The sequence below is a fragment of the Pseudopodoces humilis genome, chromosome 6 (genome assembly GCF_049639895.1).
Source record: "Pseudopodoces humilis isolate 2021_Gansu_Grassland_sample_001 chromosome 6, ASM4963989v1, whole genome shotgun sequence".
Taxonomy (NCBI): Eukaryota; Metazoa; Chordata; class Aves; order Passeriformes; family Paridae; genus Pseudopodoces; species Pseudopodoces humilis.
Genome location: NC_142205.1, coordinates 26516107 through 26538974, shown reverse-complemented (window position 1 = coordinate 26538974; position 22868 = coordinate 26516107). Strand labels below are relative to the sequence as shown.

The window sequence follows — 22868 nt, the reverse complement described above, 5'->3', positions numbered from 1 at the left end:
CACTGAAGGAAAGCTACCATTAAATATTTTATACTGTGGGGAAAAAATAGTATGCATACTTAAAATTTTGTAATACTCTGTCATGGCTACTATACTAACAAATGCTCAGTTTCCCACATTGTGACAAGATAAGTGTAGTTCATGGTGAAAAACTGGTCTCTCCTATGTTGTTACCATAATGTGACGTATGAAAGTATTGATAAAATTGCACACTAATACTAAGAGAATACTACTTGAGAAAAAAGCCCACACAGTCTTGCTGAATGCAGGTGCACCAATGCACCAACTAATGTAGTAGTCAAGAAATAAAAATAGAGATCCAAAACCACTACATTTCATGGATGTTTCTGCCAGGTTTAACCAAAATGCTTCAAGGTGACATTTTATTATATTGACAGATTCAGAATGCTCCATACAACCCCCCGTGACAAAAACACAACACTCTGTGGGAAAACCTGGAAGAATCACCAAAAACAAGACAGAAAGTTTCCTTCTTTCTAGATTCAGCAGCTCTTCGATATTTAAGGACTGGAAATATAAAATGGTAAAGAAAGGTATGCAATACTCCTGGGTTTTCCTGCTGTGGAAAACCTGACCAAAGAAAATGGAGAATTTTAAATAGGAGTGTAAGGGCTGGAAAATGGAGTCTGTGAAATATAATACTCCAGCCTCACAAAAGAACATATATATGTCTGAAAGGCAGAAGCCCTCAATTCAGTTGGAGTTCCTTCACTTGGGCTCCTGAGGCCCCAGTCATTGTATGCAACAGGATTGCATGCTGAAGCAGGGTCCACCTTTTCTGGGTATGGTCTATACATAAAAAATTCATTTGGAAGACATTGCTTTCTAGACATAGCATCATCATGAAATACGCATGGTAAGTTTTCATCAAACTGCACACAACGTACGCAGACTTTTTGGTGAAAAAGCAACTATGAATTTTCTTATTTTAAAAAATCATGTTTGTGTACTTTATATATTTAGATTGCCACTGATACTTTGCTACTGACTTACTGATAGTTTATCAAAATAGGCATTGGCCTTTTACTTACAACAGTCTAGGTTATTGATAATACAAATGTCCATACAGATGTCTGGCCTGAAAAGAAGAGGCAAGTCTTCAATTAAGAGAGCAGAAATTAATGGATCATAGAGGAGTTATTTTGGTTGCTTAACCCATCTAAGGAGAAAATATTTCTGTTTATTATGTATATTTGATAAAGAACACAAATCAAATGAAGACAGGAAGTGAGGCAGTACAGCTTGCTAACTATGAAAGAGTGGCATTAGAGACTTGCAGACCAGCAAAAGAAGTGTCTTGGAAAATTTTGGGTTGTTGTAGACTGCATTTTCCAGAAGGAAACTAGACATTAAAAAAATCCTCTAAAAGACTCTGCATAAAGTCATATTGAAAGTCAGCCAAGTAGCACTGTAAGGCTTAACAAACCAGGTAAGGCATTGTTCAAAATGCAAAGAAATCGCTTAATGTTCATACATATGTAAAGATAAGTCTTGTACAAGTGTAGAGACTTGTTTACTGCCATGCTTCCCTGATTTTGCTCTGGGATAATTACAGGTTGAAATAACATGAGAGTGTCAATAGTTTTTCAGTCCACAATTCTCCATGGACGAGAAATGCAACTGGATAATTTCTTTAGAAGAGTTTTTAGAATGAGCTATGGTAAAATGAACATCAGTGTCAAAAAGCATACTTTGTTAGGATGTGAAGGGAGCATCATAATAGAAGTAGGTCTATAATAGCACTGTTTCAGTAGTCTTCAATATATACATGTGTATTAATATATTTGCATGCAGAGAAGATCTAGATGTCCTGATTTTCATTTGTATTTTTACATAGAACTAACCTTACAGCCACACCAAGGGTGTGACATGTGCATGCTCATTCTGATGTGGGGATCAGGCTTTTGTATTGTCTGACTTTAAGCACCCCATGAGATGCCAGAGCTAATTGTCTCTTTTCTTACACAGTAGTGGGGAATGTTTGGAACCTCCAGGGGTGATTTGGCACAGGAATCTCTCTCTTTGGGTGCCTCTGCACTACAAATGAAATCAGAGCAAGTAGATCACCAAACTGTGCATTTGAGGCCTGGATTTAGATCAAGTGAATCCACCCTTAAGGCTAGAGAGAATTGAGCAAATTACAGCCTGAGCAAATAGTGTTTAGAAAATAGAGGAGCATGGGGGAAATGAAGCACCTTCCATTCTTGAGACATTAAAATTGCCTGCAAAACTGAAGTAAACATGTATCAGTACAGAAACTGTAATTACAAGAATAAATGGTTGAGTATTATGTGGGTGAAGGCTGTGCAGTTATCTAGACAGACTTTTACTGCCTGTCAAGTCTGTGTAAAACCACAAAGTCGAAGTCTGTGCCACTGGTAGGTGCTTTTTACAGATGTGGAGGAGGACAGCTTCCCATCCTGAAGAACATATGATCAAAGAAGTGGTAAGGGATGCAACGTGGTGTTTCTCAATATTTTTTTTCCTGTTCTTTCTTTCCCCTTGCTCTCTCTCAAAAGGCTTTGGTGCCTTGTTGGTTTGTTGCCTGCTAATTCTGTAGTATCAAGTATTTATTCTATCTCAGATTCTGATCTATTTAGTTTCATTTTACACTTAACCACTATTCATTAACACTCACTGTACTTTCATTTCTAAAATAGATACTGAAAATATTTTAGCAGTTAATTTTTTGACTTACAGGTTTGTCATATAACCACTGGATTGGACTTACATGCAAAAAGTTTAAATGCTTTCTCTCATCTTTGGGGGATTCAAAATAATTGAAGGCTGCTATGCGTGGGCTGGAAAATTCACTGCTGCTTTTACTTCAACTTTGCTCACTGCTGAATATGGATTAAAATTTTGAATTGACCTAGAAGGAAAGAAAGTATTAGTGACATGCTGTGAAATCAGATATGCCAGGTGAAAAGTAGGGTTTGGAAGACAATGCTCTTATCCAGTGCGTTATAAATACAAAAAGGACCCCTGCCCACCATTAGGCCCTCCTCCCCACAGCCAGATTGCCAGGGCCAGCAGAGATCTTTCCCTTCAGGTACTTTGAGCATACTGTGGGTTTAACAGAGTAAATAAATCTTACATCACAGTAAGAGCCACTCATTCCTACTTCCTAGAGTTCAAGCAGTGATGAAAGGAGAGGGATCTAGTAGGGGAACTGCTGTGTGCTTTGGTTTGTCAAAAAAATATTGTCTTTCTGGTAGCTAAAGATAAATAGAAGGCTTCCTTGAATGTCACAAGACAAGAGCCCAGTCCTCCACTGTGACACCAAAAATGGAGAAAACTGGGAAGCCTGGGATGTTACCAGTGAGATAGGGTTTACAACCCAGCACAGCAGGGATGGATGTTTGTTGAGTGCCCATGCCCATCTGTTCTAGGGCCAGCAAGAAACTCTGACCTGGTTCTGAAGTGTCTGTGGTGACCAGAAATGTATTTTATATATATTTCCCTTAAAATACTGACATGTATAACTGTAAATACTTTTCATCTGTCTGGATTGCATCAAAGGTTTAAGGTCATATTTTTTGGGGGAAAAAGGAAGTTTAAATATATCAATTGTAAAAATATCCATTCAAGTCCATTCAGCAAGCTTACCTATCCTTTCCTTCCCACTTGGTATAAATCATATCCATGCATAAAACCTAGCTTGACTAACTGGCAGGTACTTGAGGTTGTGCAGTGCATGTTTTAACAAAAAAAAAAGCTGTGTTGTCAAATAAATACCTTACAATATCCATTTCCAGGTTTTCCCAGGTTGTATCACCTGATTCCAGATGGAGAAATAACCTGTATTAAGATCAGCCGTACTGATCCCCATGAAAATCTGGCCATCAGGATTGTGGGAGGCAGTGAGACCCCTTTGGGTCACATTATTATACAGCATATTTATCGAGATGGGGTAATTGCCAGAGATGGAAGATTGCTGCCTGGAGACATGATACTAAAGGTACGGTACTGTGGAGGTACAAGATAGAAAAAGCCTGATGAAGAATAAGATGGTTTAAGTTGATCATGACGAGATTTGCAATGTTGCATGCAGAAAGACATTCTGAAGTTCAGAGCACAAGCTAATTAAGGAACTATGATTTCCTAGCTTTTGCTGACCTCAGTGTAGCTGAGGACACTTGAGGCATGCCAAGGTTGTGCCATGCCTTCTGCTTGTGGCCAGACAGACTTGGCCAAAGGGATTTCCCAGGATCACAATGTGGGCATACTTCACTCTAGTAGTGAATAAAAATGGTTCTGTATGGCAGCTCCCGGCAGCAACTGGATAAGTATCCACCACCCAAAAATCCATGTGTTCCAGGGAGCCTTTTTGTCCTGGTGCCAGCACCGAGCAGAAGAGTTAATGGCACCGCTAAGACAAAGCTGCTCCTGCAAGGCACATCCAAACTGCACAATGAAGCTGTGACTGTAGAACGGATGGGCCCAGCCTAGCTCTTCCCAGCCGTGTCTGACTGCCCAGGATTTATCAAGCATTCCTGTGAATTTCAGCCCCATCCTGGTGCAGCTCATGCTGCTTGTGGTACCCAAGGTAGCAACTTAAAGCTACATGAGCTGTGTCTCTCTGGGTGCAGTTGTCCCCACCAGACTGCAGCAGAACAACCCCGTTGTGCCCTCACAGGCAATCTGCAAAAGCAAACACCAGCCAAATGCTTTTGTCCATGCTGGGGAGTATTTCTCTTACATTTTGGAGAAGTTTCTTAATACTTAAATGGTTCAACCTGTGCAATGTAAAGCTACATGGAAATAACTTGTCTGACTCAGGATTTCTAGCCAGTGATGAAATACAATCTTGCAACTGGTTTTCATTTAGCAATATAAAGTGCAATGCCTAGTCACTCTTTCATATATGAGCATGATGGGATCGACTGGAAACTCTTTTTTCCTCTTTCTTTTCCTCAGCTAAATTTAAAAAGTGGTCGTTATACAGTTTTACTGTCATCCAAATTAAATCTTACCTGGAAAACACTGAGGAAAAAAATGAAAGTCTGATTCTCTGCTGTGGTAAATCAGCATAATTGTTAGTAAATATCCAGGGCATTTAAACTTCTACTTGAGGCTCTTTCCTTCTTTGTAATTAGAGATTCATAAGTGAAAAGAATTATTTTTTTACTGTACCTAGAACAGCTGGGAGATAAAGAAGAAAAGACACAGCAGGAAAACAGTGGGAGTGAAAGGAAAGGCTGGCAAGGCAATTTGAAATCAGAAGCCTGTGGAATAAAACTAAGATATATGAAAGGATATTCAAGCTTGGGAAAGAGCAATAAGAAAGATGAAAACTAACATGTATGTCTGGAGACTATCAGGGAGAAAGGGGAACAAAAAGGACAAAAGCTGTCTGTGCAGTGCATCCTTTCCTTGGAGGGAAGATTGTTCTGCACTGCAAGAACATTTGGCCTCCTGTGTGACACAGTTTGAAATAGCACATGTCACTTCATATGAAGACATCTGTGTATATAGATCTGCCCTCCTCAGTGCCAGGGCAGAATAGACCATCTTTCAGCTGCTGATTTACACTTCTCTCTTCCAGGTAAATGGCATGGACATCAAAAATGTGCCTCACAACTATGCCCTGTCAATCCTGAAGCAACCTTGCCACGTGCTCCGACTGACAGTGCTCCGAGAGCAGAGGTACCGATGCCGAAACAGCGGACTTTCCCTTGATGCTCACTGCATTAGGGATGACAGCTTCCATGTTGTGCTAAACAAGAGCAGCCCAGATGAGCAGCTGGGAATAAAGCTGGTCCGCAAGGCCGACGAGCCAGGGGTATTTATCTTCAACTTGCTGGAAGGTGGCATGGCTGCCCGTGATGGACAGCTGCAGGAGAACGACCGGGTGCTGGCCATCAATGGGCACGACCATCGCTACGGCAGCCCAGAGAGTGCAGCCCAGCTGATTCAGGTTAGTCACCCCCACTTTAACCACGAGGTCTGAACTGTGCAGAAACCAAGAAGTGTTTTTTCACCATCCATTGCAAAGCAGGGGTCAAATATGGAGTCTCTGTATTTGGAAGAGGGATGGAGTCATGGTCGGGTGGGAAGTTAATCCTCTGAGAGCTCCTTGGCTTTACCATGAGGATGAGTGTGAACATGGGCATGGACTCTCACAGAGGTGCCTGCTACCATCAGGTTTTGGAATGTGAAGATCAATGCAAACATCTATGTACTCTGATCATCACTGGAGTGATGCCAGCTGCCAGAAGGCATGCCAGCCTGCACCCTGGCAGCACGGGTTCCAGCAGAATCCGACTCCTTGGGCTCAGAAGGTATCACAATGCTCTCTGGTTCAGCCCTGGAGCAAACCAGAGTAGCCTAAGGCAGTAGATGGCATGTTTCAGGATGATCACTCTCCCAGACTCAGTGATTTCCCATGGATGTGGTTTACAACTGAAGGTAGTCCACACCTTATAGATATTTCTTGCCTAAGTCCAGTATATGGAAATCCAGAAGTTTTAGAAAAATGGCTGTAGTTTTTATTAATCTCTCTTCAGACTCATGTGGAGTACTAAATGGGTGCTAACACAGAACTGCCAGATGAAAAAAAAACCCATGCCTTTCTCAGCTACAAAATTGGTCTGCTTCTGCCTAATTTTCCTTTCACAACCAATTTGGGTTTTTTGTTTACAGACTGTTTTTAGAAAACTTCAACATAAAAAGCAAAGCCAAGACTCTTTTGTTGCTTTTATCCTGTATTTATAACCGTTATTATACTTGTGCAATTTTGAATTTCATTTGGAGGCATGTAGAATGTTCCCATATCGAAGGATTTCATGGGTTTCAATAACAAGATGTCAAATGAGGCCAGCTGCTTCTTTCTGACAAGTATAATCAGGGTAATATCAGTCAAACTGAAACAAACAAGTTAAATCCATGCGTTTTGTAGAAAGGATTTCTCGGTTGGTTGGTTGGTTGTAGTTAGATTAGTTGGATAATAGATTGTAGCTAGATACAAACTACATAGATTTGTAGTTAGATAAGTTGGTTGTAGCCAGGTTTTATTGTGAAGTTTATAACATAGGTGAAGAAAATGTCATCCCCTTACATAATGCCAGTTGTTGAAATTCTGGTCCAGCATCTTTCTGGATTACCTTATGTAGCTCACTAACTGGGAACAGAAGTCAGAAGGGGGAAGGTTTAAATTCTCTGAGAGCAACAAGTCTGAAATGAAGAATTTTCTAAAAGAACTATTATTCTTGGAAAAGTTCTTTATAGCTACAAAACAAGGCATCAATGTTTTATAAGCAAAAAACACATGAGATGAAGTGGAAAAAATTACTAACATGAGTATTCGCATACAAGCATTCAAAAGCGCAACTAAAGTCCTTATTGGTCTCCAAAAAGTGGATGTTATTTATAATAATGCTTGAAATGCACACCAGTCCCTGGGAATTTAAACAAGTCCATCAAAGGGGGAAACTCAGGTTTCCAAACATCCAGGATTACATTGCATTGATGTGAGCTCTATGAATCATGTTTGTCTAATGCAAAATTCCTGGAACTTGTGTCTTTTTTGTTATGTTTTTCATCAATTATTATTTGCCTTTCCTGTTTCCATGTCATGCCAGAGAAAAACCTTTATACTGAAGCCACAAGTGTTTTACATTTGCTTCTTACACGGAGGGCTATTTCACTGTGTCCTCTGATTTCTCAACAGCATCCTTCCTGCCTGTTGAGAGCTCAGCATGTCACTTGCAATGCACTGAGGCCTTCTAATTTTTGGTGGTGAAAACTACAAATATACCATCAGTTCCTTTAAAAACAGAACATTCATTAAAAGGTGCAGTGACTTCTTATACCAAGCACAGCTGGAAGACTGTCAGATTTTCATGTAATCTGATTATTTTTGACTTTTAAATAATGAATAATGGAGACAAATCTGATTCTTGAGGCCTATAGAAACTATACACTAGCATATGTGAAGCAGTTGCTAATCAGTAGATTAGATGTCTGGTTGTTTATAAGGTCTAAGCTCTGTCACAAGAACTGAAATGAAGAAAATGTCTAAGTGCTAATTAGGAACATGCACACATCATAACACTTGGGAATTTGCCGCCTCCTGTTTGTCACATTATCTTAAGCCATGGCCTTGTGTCAGAAGTGGCACTTTTAATCTAAATAATGAGACATTCCACATCTGTTTTCCATGAGACTGACAAGAAAAGGAGCAAGGTAACAGATATGGGGTGCTCATGTGAGCATATCAAGCTACATGGGTTGAGTCAGACTTTACTGACCCTGGATGTTCACCCTCCTCCTCACCTCCTTCCCCCACCATAGTTTGGAGCAGCTGCTAGGAACAGGTGAGCAGCTCTTCTTCTCAACCACTGCCTCTGACAAGCAGGTTGTGATGTGGAGCATATCTGTGCTCCATCACCCTTGTGAGAGATGGGGCAGATTCTGCCAGGAGCAGCCCTGCTGCCTCTTTCTAAAATGTACTTGCCTACTAGGTGCTCAGAAGTTGCCACTGTATCTCTGCCTTCCTGCTCTATTTGCCTTGGCTGTAACAGATTTTAATTCTTGTTGATTGTTTCAGCTCTTACTTGCATTTGGTATCAAGGCTAACCTCCTTTCTTTAATTTTCACTTCAGCATAAAATACAGAGAAAGAATTGTGGGAAAAGGCACTGGTAAGAGGGAGGGAGAGATCAGAATGAATCAGCTATAAATTATCTGATCAGTAGAAACATTAATGGGTTTTCGTATGTAAATACAAAAGCTGTTCTTGTTGTTTGGATAACTTTCTAAACCACTCTAACTTCTGAGAAACTACTCAGATTGACTGGCCTGTAGACAAATGTGCCATTGCAACAGAGGCTCTTGTTGAACTTTTGCTAGTTGTTCTATGAGAATTAATCATGTTTTACAACCTTTCTTTAAATAACCAGCTTTGAGGCTTACCATGTGGCAGCAGATGAATTTTAAAAAGAAGTTGTGTTAAGTTGAAACCGTTCATTTTAGAGAAAACTGTATTTTCATAGGGCCACATGCCCTTGGGAGGTTTAATCTTATATTGTTCAGTTTCACCTCAGTCATATTACAAACTAGGGACAAAGGTGGTTTCCTTTCTCCCAACATACAGAATTCTGCTTTTGGGTACCAGTTGAGTCCAGAGCCCATGAATTAATATTCAGTAAAAACATATCTGTTAAAAATGCCTAGAAAGTTATTTTGAAATATGTGTATATGCACCAAATTATGTATTATGAATCTAAAGACTTGAGTAAAAAAACCAGCATCTCCCAAGATATTGGGAAAGTAACAAAAATGTGCGCATTTTTTACTTCACTGAAAATAGCGTGGCTTGAACATGTATATTTCAAGCTTGAAGCTGGAGGTTTAGGAGAGGTAGGTTGCTTTGTCTTAACTAAAATTTTTGCAAAGCTTTTTTTAACTCTCAGCTACAGCTATTGAATTCAGCTCCACAAAGGGCAAACCAAGCTATAAAAACAAAATTCCCAGAAGCTTCCTCTGGCTTCTGTTAATTGTCTGTGGGAGATTTGATTTCAACAGCGCAACTGGATCCGGGTTTGGTTTTCAGCTGCGTTTTCAATGTCAGCTTTCCTTGGAGCTTCTCCCCGGCGAGCAGGGCACATCACCGTGGCAGCAAGCAAGCCATGACGTCTGCTGCCCCCGGAGGCTGCGGTACCAAGCATTGCAACTGCAGCCCCAGGGGCATCAGGCCTCCAGATGTGTTTGTGGGGGCCTTCACACTAGATACTGAGCAGTTCCTCCGGTATAACATGAGAGCAAGCGGGCAGGAGTCCCTCTGCAGATTGGTCATTAAGAGCCCCTCCTTCCTGGCACAACAGCAGGGCCTTTAGCCTAGAGAGGAGATTCAATGATTAATTTTTACATCTTCTGAGTATGCTTCCATAGCACTGAGGTTATTTCTACACTATTCTTCATTTCAGTTCAGTATATTGGTTTATGGTGGGCATCTGTGATCTGGCCAGGTAAACCCCACTCCCTCTCAGCTTTATTTTTGTATCACTGTTGTCTTGAACAGATTCATATGAGCCTCACTGAGGGGCAAATGAAGCCATTTGCTTCTAGGGAAACAGTGCTAATTCAATAAGACAGAAAAAACCCCCACCTGTACACAGAATTAACACTAATATCAGGCACACACAAAGAACCCCCTAAAAATAACAAGCAAACATTACCTCAGTAGAAGGTAATTGCAGCATCTCTCAGGCACACAAGTATTCTGACTGCATCGTGAAAAGAGGCCTAGAAGTTCTATGAGCTTGGGTTATTTCCTTTTGAAGCTGCTCTTCCTAGAGTGAGAGTTTGAGCTACTTTCCTTTCCTAAACTCCATTGCCCTGTCTGCTTATGCCCACCCTCTTTGTCTGTACTCTGCTACAATAGGATTTTTTTTCACAAAATGAAATCCCTTTTCTCCCTTTCTTTAAGCTTCCTTACATATGTCGTGCCCATTGCATGCAGGTGGACTTAATTACATTGTTTATTCCCCACTTTCACTGGGCAAGGCATAAGCACATCCCTGGTTTCAGGGTTAATTGTATCTTTTTTAGCTTTCCCATGCATTGGGCCGCAATAGCTCTGGTTGTCTGTCTGTCTCTCTACCATGGCAGGCAAATTGCTGCTTTGCAGTGGTATACACAGGTATAGGTGAGAGCTGATCAGCACTCACTGTGGTGGTGAATCGCTGCTTCCAGCCAAATTTGGGGCAGGTAGAAAGCATTTTTTAGAGTTAACACCAAATTTTCAAGAGAAATATTAAGTAGCTGGCAGTAAACTTTTATGAACTTCATTGACCTGAACTGATGCATCTGCTTTACGTCATAGCAACCTCATAAATGGGAAATCCAACCAACATTCAAGTGGTTCCCACATTGCACAGACACTGGGGCTGAGGTGCAGGGGTTTGTTGCACTGGGGCCGTGAGATTCACACTGTGCCTCCTCCCACAGGCCAGCGAGAAGCAGGTCCACTTCGTGGTGTCGCGGCAGACCAGACAGCAGACCCCCGACCTCTTGCAGGAGACCGGCTGGAGTTACAGTGCTGGCAGCTCTTCTCCCGCCGAGAGAAACAACCCCGGCAAGGTGAGGGCACTCGTGTGGTTTCTCTGCCATCCATGGGACAGGGAAATGGGAGGGCAGCTAGTGTTTCAGGTCTAAGGAGGTTAACTCTGGCTTCTGTGGCCAGAAAAACATGTCTTACTTGGCGATGGAAACACAAAAGCTGTGCTGCTCATTATTTATCCACTGGTTCTGCCCTGACTCTGCCTGGCGTGGGGAGGGAAAGAGAGAGCAATGGGCAGTGGTGGGGCAGGTGCTGATGTGCACACAGTATCCTGGCCACAGCCACAGATCTGACCATCAGTGTGAACCAGCAAGGGACAATGAGCTCCAACGAAAAGAAAATTTTTTCTAAAGCTTCTCCATCTGTAGCATAGTCTTCAGACAAAAAGCTTTCACATGCTGGCCTGAAAGATTCTCATAAGCTACTTAAAAATTATGGTCATTATTGGGATGTTATTCATTTGTTAAAATGCCCATGCCCTGACCCAGCTGGCAGTTTGGCAGCAGACAGCAGCTCTGGTCTCCCTGGCTGCTGGGAGAATAAGGACTTTCTGTGGAGCTTTAGACCATGTTTAGAAGCATGTTAGTTCCGCTCTGGCAGTGCCTGGAACTTGCATGGTGGGGGTCTGCAAGGGCTGCCAGTGTGCAGCACAGCTGGACCCAACCCAGCACAGAGCAGCCATCTCACCCAGGTAAGGCTGTGGTTACCAAACTGTCCCCCAGCTGCCCCTCTGTGCCTGCTCAGAGGGCGTGTTTAGTGCATCTAGACTCGCAGTATGCTCTTTGCATAAGGCAGAGAGATGCTGATGCTCAAACATACGAGGTTTTAAGTAGGAACCAACACAGCTAGAGTTTTGAAAATGTGTTTTCTGATCTTACTCAGTGATATTCTTTCCACTTTAGAGCAAGGCATGTCCTTGCAGGAAGAACTGAATTTATTTCACTAAATTTGAAGTCACATGTCTGGTTAATTTACATTAATCACCCTGAGTGTCATCACTTATGCAAACCCATGCAAGCCTGACCCTAGCCACTGGTGCCAGGGGTGTAATCAGGGAGGTGAGCAGGCAGGGCTTAAATTCATCCTGCTTGATGGATAGGCAGTTGTGTCCTTAAAGGGACCTCTGGACCAAATATCAGGCACACAGCTGTCAGCCAGGAGGCAAGTCTAGCTCTGGATATTACAAATTTTAAAATATACCCATTTTTGCAGGTCTTTTAAAACTACATTATTCAGTGGTTTTGTGTGTTAAAAATACTAGTATATATTTACCTATTTTTAGTTTTCCTTTTCCACAAAGTCACAATCACAGCTCTTGCTATGAGGTAGGATCAGATTAGCAGGAGTTAAAGCAGAAAGCAGTCAGTGTTCAGTAGCTACTACCAAGTAGCAAGTAGTGCCCAAATAATCATGCATCTACAAGGCATTGCTTTCTAATGAAGCAATTATTTCCTTAGGAAGATACGTGTAGGACAGAATTAGCTTGTGCTGCTACTGTATGCTTCCTAGGGAAGATCCAAGCACCTGCTTAGTCTGCCATGTTGGTCTTAGTAATTAATTGATACCACATGAGATTATTTGGGAGCAGGACTTGTCTCTCTCTGCCCTGAGATCCTCCTTTTCTCTTCCTGTACCAAGACGTATTGGATGGGAGCTCTTGGTAAGTCCAACAATATTTTGGGTAGCTGTGAGATAGAAGGCGCAATGTTGGCTTTATAACAGTCCTTTAAAGACTAAAGAGTTAAGTGCTATAGATATGAATGAATCATCTCTTGCTGGATAGGCCACAGATTTTAGGGGGATTTCCACAGGAGATGAGTACTGCCTATGCACATGAGTAGGTGTACTGCTGTGGGCAGTGCCACCATTTGGGAACTTTCCAGGGAAGATCATAGCCAAAAAAAAAGAAAATTCTGAACTGTTTGTACCTTCCTTTAGCTTTGTGTGTATGTAGTAGAGGGCTTCTATCGGAGAAAATGGTCTGACAATAGATCAGGAGTTCAGTACAGCTAGTAGACACAATGAGCTTCAGGCACTGTAGACATTTGTTCTGATACAAACATTACTGGAGTTACCCTTTTATAGGGCATGACTGTGACAGTTTAAATATTTCATGATATTTTGCTGAAGGCTTAACTGAACATAATTTGCAATTTAAGATCTTTAAACTGGCTTTGAAAGATTAAAAAAATATTATTTACTTTAAATAGGCATTAGTGCAGGAGTAATGTTTGCAAGCCTAGGGCCTGTACAGTGTCCTAATACAGTGCATGCTCCTGCCCAAAATCAAGGTAATGCTTGTTGGCTGGACTTCACTCTCAGGGGAGTCTCCTATCAGTGTGTGGTTTGATGAGTCTGCTACCCACTGCCATCAGTGGGATTGCTTTACTATGTGTGATTAATAGAGGATTGCTAGCTGCCTTGGATTCTGGTTAATTTTAAGGTGTTTTTTGTCCCCGGAGCTTACTGTAGAAGGTGATATTAGACAGTCAGGAATGCTCTCTTTGAGGGAAACTGCTCTTGCTGTAGAGCATGTGTGCATACATGAGCTGAAATCCATTCTTAACCCTTGTCTGTATTCAGCATCAAGAATAAACTCTAGCTTCCAGCAGCTGTCTGGCTCGTGCAGTGGCTCAGGAACCACTTTGGGCCAAGCTGTTGTCCTCAGGACAGCCAACCTCCATCTGCACAGCATGAGGAGGTGCCTCTCTTTCAGGCCAGTGGTAACCAGCCAGCTTGCCCACAAGGCTCTGGATAAGAGGAGGATGATCTCTTGTGATGATGATGTGAAGGATGTCCTTCTCTGGTGGCCATGCCAGGTGTATGGTGTGCCAAGAGATTGGTCCTGCCCAGGATCTCATGGATCTGTTTTCCTCTGTACAGAGATTGGGGAAGCACAGCCCAAACTGTTCTGGCTGCTGCCTGGATTCAGAAAAGAGATGTCACAAACACTTTCTTGTGCAGCTGAGGTTGCGAAGCCAGGCTGTAACACATAAACAGGCCCGATTCAATTCCTTTGAAGTCAGTGGGAGCTTTGCCATTAATTAAATAACACTTGTTTTTAATTGAAATTGTTTTCTTACTTCTTTCGAATTAATTGCCTAATATTCAAAGCAAAGAAAATGTTGCTGGAACAGGCAATGTTTGCTGACCATATGAGCAGGTTAACCTTCAGGTGAAGTACATTTTCCAAACAGATGCAGCGATGTTTTTTGCCTGCAAGACACGTGTCATTGCTTTGATGTTGTGATAATCAGCTGTAAATATTTATTTTCCAGTAAATATACAGAAAAGGAGGAAAAAAATAAAAAAAGGAGGAGATGAACTGTTATGTTTTTCTTCTCCTGACCTCCAAGGTCACTTCAAAATGACAGAGAAGGACAATTGTTTAGAAGAGAATGCACTGAAATGCAGTCACTGATAAACACTGCCTTTTAACTGGTTTACTTGCTATCGATTATACCTCCAAGAAAGTTCTACGTGTGTTTACTAAAAAAGGCTTTACTTTCCTTTCATCACTGCCTTTGTCTCAGTCAAGTCACCCCAAATCCTTTCTGTCTGCAGCCATGTAAAAAATGACATGGGAAAGAGTATCTTCAAAGGAAAACTGGTCCTTTGTGGTTCAGCATACAAGTACTGGTACTTCTATAATTCTTAACTGAAATGCAACACGACAATTTGTTCCCAAGCACTACTTTGAAATCTTTCTCTCTGTGCTGATTCCTCAAAAAACTGTGATAAACCAGCTCTAATGTTTTTGTTGTCTAAGACTGGATGTATGCTGCGTAAGTAACAGGACTGCTCTCTCGCTCAGAGCACAAATAGAATCCAAATTTCATATTTTGCTACAAAATTTCAGATTGTGATTTGTGAAAATTGGTAGTGCCCCTATCCCACATGTTTCAGTGAGTGGCCTCTTCCCGATGGAAAGTTATTGCTTTTCAAGGCAAAAAGGATATTTTTGCAAAACATAGATGAGACATTAAGTTTAATTTGCATAAAGATAGAACTACTATGTTTAAAATATTTACACCTTAAAGCCGAAGATGAAAGGTTAAAATTATCTTGATCAGAATGTAAGATTTATCTGGAACAGAACATTTTCTGAAGGTTTTAAAATCTTCAGAAGTTCCTAGGTTTGTTTGCAAGCCGTAAGCCAAATTATTCTGATATAGTGCCTGTGTTCTGCATGGACCAGGTCTAATATGTCCAAACTATGCTGTCTGGTTTCCTCCCAGAGACTGAGAGAATTCCTCTTTCCACTGAGCTCTTTGCCTTTTTGTTTCTGGAGCTCTGTAGCAGCTACTGTTCATCTGCTGAAGCAAGGAGAAATCCTTTGCTGAAGGTCCTTTTGCTAGAAGGTCCTGTGTTTTGTTGATAACATTGCATCAAAGAAATCTTGATGTGGAGTTAGTTCCACCAAACATCCCTCCAAAAAAAACCACAAAGCAAAGACATAGTCTGCCCTACTCCCATAAAAATGTTCATACCGTAATCTTCCTTTGTCCATCATTGTCACACAGGGAGACCTTGTGGATTCATCTGCTCCATTTTCCATGCTGCTTGCCCAGGAACCAGTGTAAAATGTCTTTGTGAGATGTCAGATTTCTAGGAAGAGATTAATGTGGCTTTAAATGAGTTTTATGGATTACTTTTGCATATTACAAATGTGAGGTCACATTTGTGAATAAGAGTCTTTTAAATCTGCATTTGAAATGTATTTAGAAATGTGCTATTATATATGAGCTTGGAGTGGATGATGCTCTTCCTGCAAGAGGGGCTGGGATTGTCAGGAGTTGATGTCAGGAGCACTGCTTATGAAATCCTTTAAGAAAGCAAAGCAATTAACATTTAAATCCAGATTTTATTTGCGTTTTGAACTCTTCTGTAAGAACTGAGTGCATGGTAAACATGACATTCAGTTCACAGGTTTTGTTGAAACTTGCGTTGCAGTGGTCCCCATCCTGGGCGCAGCTGTGGGTTTGTTTCACCCTCACTGGTGCACTAGTTATTGCATGAGCAGCTGTGTGTATTTAACTTTTCCTGTTCAGGGGTAGAAATAGAAGGACGACTCTCCTGAAAAGAAGGATGACCTTTCAAGCATAAGCACTAAGAGCACCCTGGAAACTGCTGGCTGTTCACTGTAAATGTCCTCCTCTTTTCCTGAACAGAAACACTTATTCTTCAAGAGCATTTCCACCCATAACTTACACAGAAACACAGATATCTGGAAGATCAAATGACATATGTCTCTTCTAATATGTCCCCAATGGTTTAATTCCTCAAATCCAAAAGGACTATTTCTCACTAACTATACAGATGATGCTCAGACTGCAAGCAGCAAGATAAGAAGCACAACCTGATAGTCAGAGAGATGATGACCACTAGTGATATTATTATCAAGAACTTTTGTTTTTCTTTTAAAATCAAATTGCTTATTTACATTTCAAGGACCTGATTCTATTAGCCTTAGCACTAAAACAACTGGTTTTTGTGGGAGCAGTGCCTAACTTTAACTATTAAAGCACAGTTATCTTGCTGGTAGCTCTGACTGCAGATGCTTAAGCCCCCAAGGGAGTCCTGCCTGCCATCAGGCCAGGTGGCTGGGAAGGGTTTGGTGTTACTTCCATGAATATTTATTTTGATAGAAAATGCCAAAGCTGCCCATGCAATTTGTTGTTGCTATTTTCTCCATCACAGAGCACTCTTCACACTGTCACCTGTCATGAGAAGGTGGTGGCTGTCCGGAAAGATAACACAGAATCACTGGGGATGACGGTGGCAGGTGGAGCATCTAACCGGGAATGGGATTTGCCTATCTATGTGATAAGTGTGGAACCCGGAGGAGTGATCAGCAGAGACAGCAGGATAAAAACAGGTAAAAAGATGGGATTTTGAAAACCTACTTTAAATTGAGAGCTTCCTTTGAAAACTGAGGGATAGTGAAAGAGCTTCACATTTCTGAAGACATCTTCAGCAATCCTATAGATTTTGGGATGTGTCAGATTAGAGGGTCTCAAGTCAGCTGCCAGAAAAGGGATAATATGCAGCAGTAATCATCTCTGTGAAGTAGGCTGTAGGAATATTCTGGTAGGAAACAAAAAGATAAATAGCTTTTCAGAGGAAAATTAGCTTGCACCACCATCTCCTAAATCTTGATACATTCATTGTGCAACCTTAATGTGCTTTTTAAGTCATTTTTTGTGCTTATTTGTCATTGCATTCATAAATTTGAATGAAATATACAGGAGCAAAATCCCCATTATATGTGAAGCCACATTAGTGCTTATGGCTCAACATCATGTCTGGAAACATTGGCTTCCTAACCCCATTTAGCTACTGATGTAACAGTGATAAAGCTAATAGTCCCTTCTGCATGAATAAGCTTTTAGAGCAAGATGAGGAACATTTTTTATCAGTTGGTTTCGTGGAAATAGCTGGGCAGCAGAGGAAAGATGAAACACACAGGTTTCAGGATGTTGTATCTTCAAGAACCAAGTCCCTCAGTAGCATGCATCCAGCAATGGCACAGCTCACTTACCCTTCATCCCCTATGTTCTCCTTCAGTCCAGTCACTGCCTGGAAGCTGGAGGGAAAACCTGAGTTTGAGGGAAGTGAAGGCACCCAAAAAAGGGGCAGAATCGCTGCAACCCAGTCAGACCCCACAAGCCTGGGTCTCAGTGCCCAGCATTGACACACACTTCTTTGTGTCTGCTCAACAAAACTCATGTGAGAACACGACAACAGGAGCAAAACAGCAGGTGTCCCCTTTCCCCCTGCTGGGAAATGACTGCCTCTCAGTGGGATACACTTTCCAGAAAAATATTCATCATAAGGCAGCATGGAAAACTCTGCCTAGTTAATTTGATAAAATTAGAAACAAATGAATATGTGATGTTATAATAGTGCCATAGGCCTGTGATTTAGAGCAGCTCTTAGGCTGTTGTCCTTCTCACTGGGGGCATGCCATAAGAAGAGGTTAATGTTCATAGTGCAGTGCCTGGACTGCCAGTGATACATCCCTGCTTGGAGAAGCATCCAGGCCAAGCACAGAGGGCACTCAGGAAAGCCTTGGCATGGGAGCCTGCTATGAAGGGTAGCAGAGCACTTGGCACTACGGCTGCTTGCATGACATCAGTGAAGTCTTTATTGTTCTTCCTCTAGTAATTGAGGTCATCTTTGCAATCTTCTCTGTAACTGATGTGCCTATATTATAAATAAGGCATACAGATAGATGGTTTGGCTTGCAGCCATTCAAACAGGCATTAATATGAAAATAATAACATGTCATTCCACAAAAAAAACTAGGAAGAGCCAGTTGGACAGACAGTCCTCAACTAAGGGAGAACTGGGAGAAAAAACATCATTGAGCTGTCGGGTTTCAAGCTTAGGTTGAATACAAATGTTGTTAGCTGGAAGTGGACTCCAGAGACCTGGACCAGTACTAGGCACCGGTACCAAAGCTTGGTACAGCAGGACTCCAGCTGTTTGTTTAGCTCCAGATGTAGGACAGGATGTGAAAAGAAACCAGGACAAATCCTCTGTCCAGCCATGCAAAGTTTCTGTGTACAGGAATCGAGACCCTTCCCTCATGCCTGTGGCATGTGTACTAGCATACTCTTCACAGCCATGTTAAACAGCAGGATTAACAAAAAGCCTCATCCGGCAGCCAGTTCTGGCCATGGATTTGACTCACTTGTTTGTGGAGGTGGGAGGGGATCCTGGAAACACTTGCAGGGTTTTTTATCATCCATTTTATCGGTCTCAGGTGACATCCTCCTGAACGTGAATGGCATTGATCTGACGGGAGTTAGCCGGAGTGAGGCTGTCGCCCTACTGAAGAACACCAACTCCTCAGTGGTGCTCAAAGCCCTGGAGATGAGAGCATGTGAAGCCCAGGAGGAGCGGGGTCACCTTCCACCCCCTGAAGAGACACAGGTGACCTCCGAGAGCAGCGAGTGGTCACCATCCTGGGTGATGTGGCTGGGGCTGCCACGGTAAGTCCACAGATTGCAACCTCTTGCTGAGGGGGAGTGGGAGGAAAGATTTGTATTTTCTGGCAATTCTTTCTTTTGGCTTGATTCATTGCACTGACATCTTAATTAAATCCAGGCTCTGTCACTGACTTGACTGTAAATACCTCCCTTTTGTTAATGGGTACATGTACATGGCAAAATTGACATGCAGTTCCTCTTGCAAGGGAGGATAGGATACTGAATTGTTTCAGTCTTGTAAACATATCTGGCACTTAGGGAGTGAAAGGAAAATCTTGGAGGGATACAGGAGCTTGCTGAACTGGAGCTCAACCACCCTGCAGAAGGCAGAGATACACCTCCTGCAACACTCAAGCTGCACAGCCTTTCTCCTTAGCCAAATCCAGCTGAATTGTTTGACTTTACCCAGATGTTGCAAAGTTTGTGCAGTTGGCCAGTATCTCCAAATCACCTCTTTTAACCCCACCCCCGCCTGAAAGACATCCATTTGTCATATACAGGAAGCAGCTGTGTTGTCATTTCAGCAAGGGTAGTAAGAGCCACATCGCCTGTCTCTAAGTTCTCAGTGTGCATGGTGTAATACCTAGAGCTTCTGCGACATTCCAGAAAGTAAGAAATGAGGAACACATTGGAAATCTGAATATGCAAAGCTGGGATCACAGAGCTGAAACTGATACTCAGTTTTAAGGAAGGATTTATCTTTTAAGATCCCCTTGACTGTACTCCTAACTCTAGCAGCAGTTCAGTGTCTCTCTTTTACAGGAGGGCAGGAAAAAACAGTCTGCAGAACAGGTGGGCTTTTCTCTAGGCATTGTTTCAGGACTCCTCTTCATTTCGTACTCTAGCATAACAGGTTTCCCTCTTTCTAGCTGGAGCCATTTTGAGCTCATTCACCTTGCAGCAAGGTCTGCTGTGAGGGCCAGATATTTTTCAGGGGTTGATCTGCTGCTGCTGACTGTATAATGTGCTGAAGCACTGCGAGAGCAGAAGGCAGGCTGTGTGTCTGCCACCCACAGGCAAAATGTTCCTCCTCCAGTGGAGAGGACTACATCTTTATACCTGTGAAAGAAAAGCAGTAAAAAGAAAATGCAATTAATGGAAGCTCTTTAACTCGCTATCCTAGGGAATGGTAAATTTTCCTCACTCAGTCTCTCTGAAGACAGGCAGGCCCAGGGACATCCTCATTCCTGCTAACTTCTTCTGCACTCCTGAGCTTGACCAGCACCACAGTGAATGTACTAGAGCATGGGCAATGCTCTCAGTGAAGAGACAGCCACAGACTAGAGGTCTTACAGATGCTGCAATCTGCAGTGCTGAGTCTTGCTTTCTATCACCATCCATTGCTAGATGGACTGAAACAATCACGCCCTGCCTATGTCACCTTCATTGGGCAGTGCTGAAAACCTGAACTGCCTGGTCATCATCTACTCACAGCTGCCTGAAGTTCCCACTACCATAGCAAGGTAGAGGACATGAAGGACTGAGCTCCATGGTACTGCAGGCTTGCACCCAGAGTTCACATCAGTCAGTTCCGCTTTGCAGTTTGGCAATAAAATGGGTTTTCCCATTTTAGGAACAGTTTCTGAGCTCACTTTAGCCTTCCTCCTCTGAAGGCTGCATGTGTGAAGGCATTCCAACTCTTTTTGTCTGAAGGAAAATCAGCCCCAGTGTCAGCAAGGCTGAAGACAAGAGTTCATTGTAACTCTATCCCCAGCTGTGAGGCCGTGCACAGAGCACAGCATGGCCCTTCTCCTTCAAAGAGACATGGGGACATTGGTATGCTGAGTGGGGACACTGCTCTGAACATCAGACCAGTGCCTGGGACAGGGACCAATGCACATCAGATGGGACAGTAACAAAGGTGCTCTGTTTTCTTATTAGTAGCTGATTGGCTGAATGGGTGCACAGGAGGATCAGGTTTGGGCTTGCTCCCTAGATATTAATAGACCCTTCAGCCTTCCCCAGCATAAGTGTGCTCACCCACTTACCACTCTGCTTCTCCAGAGCCCATATGAGTTGTCTGAAAGTCCTTCAACAAGTTCTCTCACAAAGATGTGTATCATGTTAACTCATTGTGCTCCAGGTTGAACATTTAGACTTCCTCTGGCTTTCAGTTTGCTCTTGGCAAGGATCACATCTCACTAGATCCCAAGATATTGTCAGCAGTCTCATGACATTTTCCAGGCTATTAGAGAAAATTATACTCTGTCTAAATACATATCTGACAGGTCAGTCTTGGAAACAGTGCCTGAAGTGCAGTTACGGAACAAAATGTTGAAGAATCTCCTACTTTAATTAAAACTATTTACTTGAAGGACTGCTCCAAGACATGAGAGTAGAATGTTTGGTACAGCTAATGGAAAGGTAGAAATATCAAAATCATGATTGTGCAGGATCATGAAATGTACTTGGGCAGGAAGTGGCACACCTATGTAAGGCAAACTGAACATATAGATAAAGGCAGTAAAACTGGTAGGCCAGGAAAAGGCATGGTTTTAAAAAGAGGAGGCTGGATAGTAGATTATTTAAATTCTTGTGAGAAGGGAAAGATGTGGCTCAAGACAAGCCCTATCTGTTCACAGCAAGCAAGGTGGGGTGCTCAGAGGCAGCTACATCACACAACTTAGAGTGGGATGTTCAAGCTCAGGAAACTGAGGGGACAGTAGTGTCTTTCCTTCTTTGTTCCAAATCCATGAAATTTTGAGGAAAATCCTGTGAATGGTAGCATAAAATGTGCTGAGTTGAACTAACGCTACAGCATGTCTACAGATTTCTGTCCATGACCAGTGAAGTAGAAAACAGGCTAATATTAATAATAGTTACATGATTTACTGTAAATGCCTGATTTTTCCATACTAGAAAAGAACTCTTTCTTTCCTAGGGACTGCATGCATATTACAGAGATGGGCACAGACAAAAGACATAAATATTGAGACTTAGGGAATTATATAATTTTTCTGGATGATGTTGACAGAAGCAGAATCAGACAAGTTATCTGATCCCTTGCACTGGAACTCAAAGACTTGGAAAAGCCAGCTTGTTCATTTAATATATCTCACTTATATTTTATCCTTTTCTTGAGAGATCTTAGAATTTTCTTACTTTTGTGTGGGTTAATAGTACATAAACAGCGCCTCTGTTCTTTCTGTAGTACAATCCAATATGTGGTGGTTATAAAATACGTGCACATGTGCATCTGACATCTGTCAAAACTTGGCCCGCACGCAAGTGGAGGGGCTGCGGGCTGGGCGGCGGGAGAAAACAGTGATGCAGGGCCTTAAGCATTCTCGCCTAAAGACTTATTTCAGGGTAGCTAATTTAATTGTTTGTTGTTTAGGGAGACAGAACTCCTTTATTGGTAGAGGGACATGTTGTTGTGAAGCATGCACAAAGGAAATAACAGGGAACAGCTGGCAAAAAGCATTTCCCCAGCTCTGTGATGCTGCTTCTGCCCTTGCTTTTTTCCCCACTCTACTCACATTTTCTTCCCTCAGCTAGTACTCTAGAATACTTTTTAGATCATCCTGTCATAACATTTACAAACGTTAGTACTTCACACAAGTACTTTTCTTCATCTGTAAAGAGAGATGAGAAGGAGACTAGGTGGCCTAAGTCATTCTGCAAACCTGGGGTAGAACAAGATGGAAAACATGAAATTAGGACAGAAACACTTCCAAAGTAACTCAGTCCGGGCTGGTGGAAGCAATTCTCAAATTGTATTTACTTGGCTGCCATCTGTGTACTGTAATGGGGAGGGAGGAGGGAGTTATCCTTTCCATAGCTGTTATT

The 22868-nt window shown here is 42.1% G+C and overlaps 1 protein-coding gene across 7 annotated transcripts in view; it reads left to right on the top strand.

Annotated features, from left to right (window-relative positions):
- The window catches only part of LNX1 (ligand of numb-protein X 1), a 216561-nt gene that overhangs the window by 188181 nt on the left and 5512 nt on the right, over nucleotides 1-22868 (top strand). For 5 of the 7 annotated variants that reach the window (XM_088056661.1, XM_088056663.1, XM_088056662.1 and 2 more), the window contains 6 exons: nucleotides 399-554; nucleotides 3780-3982; nucleotides 5570-5941; nucleotides 10974-11105; nucleotides 16786-16963; nucleotides 18854-19082. In XM_088056661.1, the coding sequence (XP_087912787.1) occupies nucleotides 399-554; nucleotides 3780-3982; nucleotides 5570-5941; nucleotides 10974-11105; nucleotides 16786-16963; nucleotides 18854-19082 (1270 nt within the window). The remainder of the gene's footprint in view (nucleotides 1-398; nucleotides 555-3779; nucleotides 3983-5569; nucleotides 5942-10973; nucleotides 11106-16785; nucleotides 16964-18853; nucleotides 19083-22868) is intronic. The other 2 variants (XM_088056665.1, XM_005517715.3) reach the window with 1 other exon arrangement.